Source organism: Trypanosoma grayi (genome assembly GCF_000691245.1).
Source record: "Trypanosoma grayi strain ANR4 Tgr_902_V1, whole genome shotgun sequence".
In the NCBI taxonomy this organism is placed as follows: Eukaryota; Euglenozoa; class Kinetoplastea; order Trypanosomatida; family Trypanosomatidae; genus Trypanosoma; species Trypanosoma grayi.
In genome coordinates this window covers 1-6878 of record NW_008826521.1, presented here as the reverse complement: position 1 = coordinate 6878, position 6878 = coordinate 1, and the positions used below count along the sequence as shown (strand labels likewise).

The 6878-nt window shown below is 50.9% G+C and overlaps 2 protein-coding genes across 2 annotated transcripts; both read right to left on the bottom strand.

The window, feature by feature from the left end:
• Positions 1 to 242: 242 nt before the first annotated feature.
• Positions 243 to 3524, bottom strand: DQ04_09021010 (hypothetical protein; the record flags this gene model as incomplete). Its single annotated transcript, XM_009315785.1, has 1 exon — positions 243 to 3524. The coding sequence occupies one exon, from the start codon at positions 3522 to 3524 to the stop codon at positions 243 to 245; it is 3282 nt and encodes a 1093-aa protein (XP_009314060.1).
• A 1514-nt stretch (positions 3525 to 5038) lies between these two features.
• DQ04_09021000 (hypothetical protein) lies at positions 5039 to 5950 on the bottom strand (the record flags this gene model as incomplete). Its single annotated transcript, XM_009315784.1, has 1 exon — positions 5039 to 5950. One exon carries the CDS (start codon positions 5948 to 5950, stop codon positions 5039 to 5041), a length of 912 nt encoding a protein of 303 aa, XP_009314059.1.
• Between the last annotated feature and the right edge of the window lie 928 nt (positions 5951 to 6878).

Sequence of the window (6878 nt, the reverse complement as noted above, 5' to 3'; positions counted from 1 at the left end):
TATATATTAGTTCCTTTATTTGTCTGCATCCACACATCAATGGATGTCATACCGGTAGGCGCGGCTAAAGAATCGTCAACATCATCAATTTGTGAGAAAGGAAAGTGCGCAGGCAACATGCAAAGTGGAAAAATAAAAGGAGCACAAAAACAAAACCAAAAAAAAAACATAGGAGGCCAAGCACTACTTGCATACTCCCACACACACAGACATATATATATAAGCCATTGATTACCATTGTGTCACGTCACGCGCGACTTCTCGTATTCATGGATCGCTGTCATCGGTGGTAAAAGTTGTCCGAGAGTGTGAAGCTGGAGCGCAAAGACAATTATGATTGCAGTGAATATCTGCCCATCCTCCCGTGGCAGCACTTGTTGTCCACTGATACGAAAACTCATCGCCTGAACCCGCTTCCACACATCATCATCTTCATTACAAGAAGGGGAGTCGAAGGTGTTGTTAGCCAGCATTCGTGCATTCACAAAGGAGGAGTTCACGTACTGATTCACATGTTGCCGCTCAGAAGGCCCCAGCTCCTGCAAGGCCGCCAGGAAGTTACGCTGCACCTTCCCCGTGAAGGCTTGGATGCCGCGCACGGCGCAATCCGCCTTCCACAAATAGTGGAGGAGAGATTGCATTGTCCACGTCTTAGGTTTTTCGGTCGCATCAATCATTTCTTGCATAACCCCACGGGTGATTTTGGCGGTATCAATAATAAACGGGTGAATGGCCTCCATGAGATCCAGAAGCACTGGAATAGGCGGTTCAGCCCTAGGCGCGTGAAGGCGCGTTAGTGCCATCAGCAACACTTCCTCTACGGAGCTGAGCTCCGCAAACAGCCGCTGCAGTCTGGTACACGCCTCCATCGGTAAGTCGTTGCCGCGTATTGTCGGCTCCCCTCTAATTTTTGGCAACCAATCGCTATACTTTCGTCGCAACTCCCGCTGGTTTTGCATTAGCTTCGCTGCCTCCTCCAAGAGAGGACCCCCCTCTTGACCACTTTGCGTCAATGGAGCACAGCCAATCACTGCAAACTGCTGTGTTAGGTCACTCACATTGAGTAAAATTTTGATCCGCGTGTTCCACAGGACACGAATGGGGTCTGTTGGGAAAACGAAGGTACAGATCGCGAAGTATGAGACGAAGGCAAAGACATTATCGGCCAAGCGCCCCAACAGGAGTCCTGGACTTTGTGCGAGCCGCAGTCCCGATAGGGCAACGACGATCATGTACTGCGCCACTGAGCCGTACAATGGGTGCCTTGTGAATGTCAATGACAGGAATACACCGATCATCATCAACACTGTCTGCTGTAAAAAGTCGTTGGTTTTGGTTTTCGCGATGTACGCTAAGGCGGCGCCGATGGCCAGCCCGCAGATGCGGGCCACACCAATCGTTAGCGTCTCTGCCGCTGTCTGCTGGGCAAGGCGAATGAGAATAGCCATGCCAAAGAAGTATACCTCATTGTGGTCAAAGTTAAGCGTGAAGGCACACGCCACGGCGTAGGCAAGTGAGTATTTGATGGCATCCTTCCAGAGGCGAACATCGCGCGGCGTGGCGAGGGTTAGACGCTTGGGTAACTCCTCCCAAAAGTCCCGCCAGTTCTCCAAGAAAAACTCCCATGCGCATCGCGGCAGGGACAAAATCTTTGACTCGTCAAAGTTACGCATTGCCGCTTCAAAGGTTTGAATTTCGCCCACAATGTCCAGCAGCCCATGATGAAAGATTAAAGTGTACAGAACCTGGTTTGTCTCATCAGGGGTGATGTCCTTTGTATAAATCATGCTTACTCGCACCCTCTCCATCTCATCCGCCAGCCGCTTTGCTTTTTCATATATCAAAGAGTAATCGACAGCGGCTACAGTTTCCTCGGGGGACAGCACCGCACCAATTGCCTCAAAAGCATCCTTAAGCACCAGCGAAAGTTCCTGCGCCGGGGACCGGAGGCAGCGCTCTAACTCCTTTAGCACGGAACTCCGATGAAGACGCACCTTGTCCTCGACATGTTTCGTTGCCGCTGCTGCCATAGTGTAAAGGTGAACCTTAACGCGGGAGATGACATTTAACCGCTGTGAGCGGAGATACAGATCACGTCTCTTTTCCAGTGGTTCATATCCTGCGTGCACCAGAAGCTGCTGGAAAACATCCGCAAGTGCAGCCATCTTCAAGAATGGAATTTGTGCCAGTGATGACTTGGCATCAATATTTACAGGAGCCCACTGGCTCTTTGTGGCGATGACAACTGACACCCCAAGTAGATTCCACATTAGCTTGAGTGTTTCGTCGGCCCGCCGCGCCGCCAAGACGGGGTAGGGCAATAACACGGCTAGCATAGAGAAGAGAAGAGCGAAGATAAAATCACGTGCGAAAAAGCACGGGAAGACCAACTCCGTACCGCCTGGCATGTGCTCCGTCTGCATCATGATGACAGTGTACATCATCATCATTCGCTTGCTGCGCACATCGCCAAGTAGTGCCAGCACCATGGGGCCAAATACCACAGCACACCACCAGGCAGCTGTATTGTGCACTGCGCCAAGTGTATTCATTATCACCCCCCACGTCATAAAGAGTGCGACAGCCTGAATCCCCATGAAGGTAAAGATGACTTGAAGGCCGAGTGTCTCCTGCATTAAAAGAGCGGCAATCGTTGGGATCAGTGCACCTGCCGTAAAAAAGCCCTCGGTACTTGGGTGGTAGACGAGACAGAATGTCGGCAGAACCGCGATGAAAGTCCCGCGGAGGGCAAACATTACAGCATTTAACAGTGCCGGGGAGCGGAGCGACTGCCAGTATGCCATGAAACTCACCGTGTCGTCGTCCAGATCACTTATCGTTTTGCACCTAAGAACACGTATGGGATATCCCCCGGTATCCTTTGTAATATCGTCAGACACTGCGTAAGTCTCATCATCACTACTATTACTCCTCCGAAACGGAACAGAGGTCCCGGCGTTGGCTTGCTTGTCTACCACGAAGCCCTTGGATCCCCCTATATGGTGTCCAAGCGCCGCGACGCCGTCAAAGGGCTGAGAAGGTGAAGAAGGCGATAAGCTGGTTTTTGGCTGTGTCCGACAGTCCCCATCCTTCTTGTCGCCTCCGCTCTTCTCTGGCATATCATCTTCGCCAATAATATATTGGAAACAAGTGATATCATCCACATTGTCAGTTGCTTTCGCATCACGAGGAGTCCCATTAAAGTCAATATTTCTCGGGGGGGAAGAAGCCCTGCTGCTCACTACCTTCTTGTACTGAGCTTCCAATAGAAGTGAACTCCTCTTCTTCGTCGTCCTCCTCGGGAGAAAGGCATGATCACTCTCACTGTCGCCGTAGGGATAATGCAATAAATCGTTCACCTGTGATCCCCCGGAAGGCAACTGTTCCTGTTGGCTGGTTACGTGTGCACGCACGGCACTGGAGTCGGGCGACAATGTACCCTGCGCTGAGGGCTGCCCTGGACCTAAAGGAACATGCAACGGGTCTATCGTCAAACGATGTGAATCCCCTTCCGTTGGCCGCATCCAAAGAGTCGATAAGACTAAGAAGATGGTGTGTGGAGTTAAGGAACACTATGGCACCGACGTGTTATCAACATACCAAAGAGAAGAAAAGGAGGTAATGAGGAAGGAATTTAACCCCCACAATGACTTCTCATTTCCCACGCACAGCAAGACGGCCGCAGCAGAGGTTTTTTATAAGTTTTACAAGATGATATCACACGACAGCTGTTTCCTCCCTCCCTCCCTCCCTCACTATATATATATAAAGTCGGGGAGGGAGACTTTTTGTTGAAATAGGCTCAACAATCGCGCGCGCCTTGGCGCACTGATTCAGTAAAAAAGAGAAAAAACAGACGCAATGAAGAACATTTATCATACGTATTATAATCACCACAAGGTCACGAAGAGAGATACATGCAAAGGCACAAACATACGAATGGAAGCATATATATCTATCTATATCTATATATATATATATAGATATAGATAGATATAGATATAGATATAGATATAGATATAGATATAGATATAGATATAGATATAGATATAGATATGGATATGGATATGGATATAGATATTATGTATACATACACTGCATACCAAAAAATCTAAGCAGCACTTTTTATACATGATCAAAGTTTTTTCGAAGCGTTTCTGCCCCTTTTTTTCTCTCTTCACCCATAGTTTTCCTTTTTTTTATTACGTCTTCACTTCAGCATTGCCTTTCCCTCCTTGTGCAAGAAAAATGGAGGAAGAATTCCGTGAACGACTGGAACAAGTGAGCTGGGGTGGGATTTGTGCATGCGATGCGCGGAATCATGACGAGCCACATTTTGGGGGTCCGCCACCTCGTTTTTTTTTCGCTGATACTGACTGGGAGACGCACCTCCACGACTGCAGTTATACGTTCTACAGAAGCCGCTCACCAAAATTATTACTGGTTTCATTAAGTATTACGCAAATAAGTCAGCGTAAGCGTTTCGGCGCACCCCAGGGATATGTGTGTGTGTGTGTGTGTGTGTTTCCAGTGGACAGCGTGTTGGCGGCTCATCACCGTCCCCACCGTCACAGCAACAACAAGAGCAATGCGGAGGGGGGGGAAACACCACACACTCTCGAAGTCGTTGGTGTGGTAACCAAGACGCGCAAAAAAGGAAAAGCGAGAAGACCTCGAGCAGAAAGCAAACAAGAAAGCGTAATTCCTACAAAACAAAAAGGGAAGTGGAGGGAAAACCTGAAAAACAAGATTCACAGAGCCCACAAAAATGTAGGATTGTGCAAGAAGAGCACCCCGCACACCGACGAAACAAAAATGTAATTGTGAACGTGCCACGAAAAAGAGCGACAGATATGGTCTTCGGCCCCAATGGAAGAAGCAAGCCGAAGACAGAAAAACACAAACACCGTGATAGGATTCCACTTTCAAACAAAGAAAGTGCAAAGAAAAAAGAAGAATGACCAACATACTCGCTCACCAACATATATACATAGACGAAAGCACATCATCCAAAAACGGCGGCCCAGCAAACATCCGGTCAATTGCGGGGAGGGCGCCACCTCTCAAGGTATGGCTGAAAGCGGTTCACGGGCCCTGGGCGTGAGAAGCCGGGGTTATGAACTTGCGGCGATCCCTGCGACATATCACTGGTCAAGCGTTGACCCCCATCCCGTTGCCGTTGGTACCGCTTGTGCTCAAGCGTCTGTGACACCTCACGGAGATTCACGCGACGGGGGCGCTGCGGGACGCGCGTCAAGTTCCGCAATGGGTGCCTACTAATGTACGGGGACATTTCCTGAAGGGCTGGTGACTGAGGGCTGGTGCGACGGGGGACCGGCGAAAGGAACGGAAGCCTCGTCGTGCCCGCCCGTAGAAGCGCAGGAGACGCGTTGCACACCTTCTGCCTGTCCGTGGCAGGGGCATCGGCAGTCAACGAGGTACCCCTTTGCGTCTCGGGCAATATATTTGAGCTCGCATCAGGCGTCTGCCCGTATCGCGAGCTACCTTGAGCTGTCTGCCAGTCATGCTGCGCAGCCCGCGGGGACTCGCCCAAACCCCACCGAGGAAGACGCGGAGAACGGTAGCCGTACGGGAGAAGCTGCAAGGAAGAAAAGGACGGCGTACGTGGCGAGAACCTCAGTGGTGCACGCAGAGGTTGCAAGTCACTAATCACAGGTGTCTTTTCCTTCTTGTATATAGCCCAAACTCGTGCAAAAGACGCCTCCTTCAGTAATTTGTCGACATCCGCCTCACCCACATCACTCCTATGCTCAACGTAGATATCAAACACGAGGTTGTCACCGACTTTATATTCGGCTACACGCACATTATCCTCCAATACATCAACACACTCTGCGACGTCCTTCACAAACGCTGTAGTTACGGAATCGCCGCGCATCAGTGCCTCCCAGTCCGATCCTACAAACCCAACACGATGGAAAGTCGTCATTTTACCCACCGCATCCTTCCCAAAAACTTCATCATAAAGTTCCCACATATAATTAAAGGGGGCTTCATCAAGCATAACACACACATCGCTCTGCGACAACGCTGACGAATGTTCCAACCATGCATTGACCACAACATCACCAGACGGGGCACACGTAACATCCTCAATCCACTTGGGTGTGACACCAGAAACAAGTGAAGCATCCTTCAAAAAGCAATCACTCAAGCGCTGTAGCTTCTGATCAACAATACGGCTCCATACACTTCCCACAAAACCAACGCGATAAAGCGTACATACATTCGCCGGACTGATAGACTCCGCAACAAAAGAATCCCTGGTAACACGTTTACCGCCATACTCCTCGCTACCCTTTGCATCGGGCAATAATTCTTCTGAAACGCGCAGTGGAGGAGTAGCCCCCGTAGACGGCAAAGCGCCATCCACATGACGAACGAACTCGGAGGGAGAAAGCGTAGGCGGCACATCTTCAGACTCACATCGCGGCGCTCCAGCCACTTCCTCCTCCGCCACCGAAACACCAAGCGCCTCCTCCACGGCAGTCAGACGCACGGCGCCAGCCGCCTCCTCTGAGAACTGGAGAAGCGGGGTAGCGGCACCGTCAGCACCCACCTCACTGCTGGTGCGCGGCACATCGTCCTGATCGTACAACACCTCGTCCACCTCATCCGTCGCGCGCAGAGCGGGGAGCGCCTCCTCCACGGCAGTCAGACGCACGGCGCCAGCCGCCTCCTCTGAGGACTGGAGAAGCGGGGTAGCGGCACTGTATTCGGCAGTGGCGTTGTCACCACATGGCTCTTTTGCTTTTACCACAGCTTCCTGTGGCTCGTACAGCTTCCAGGTCTCCTTGAACTCACACCCCGCAAGGCACCGGTCCACGTCACGCTTCCGAAGCGACGGCGCATGGCGG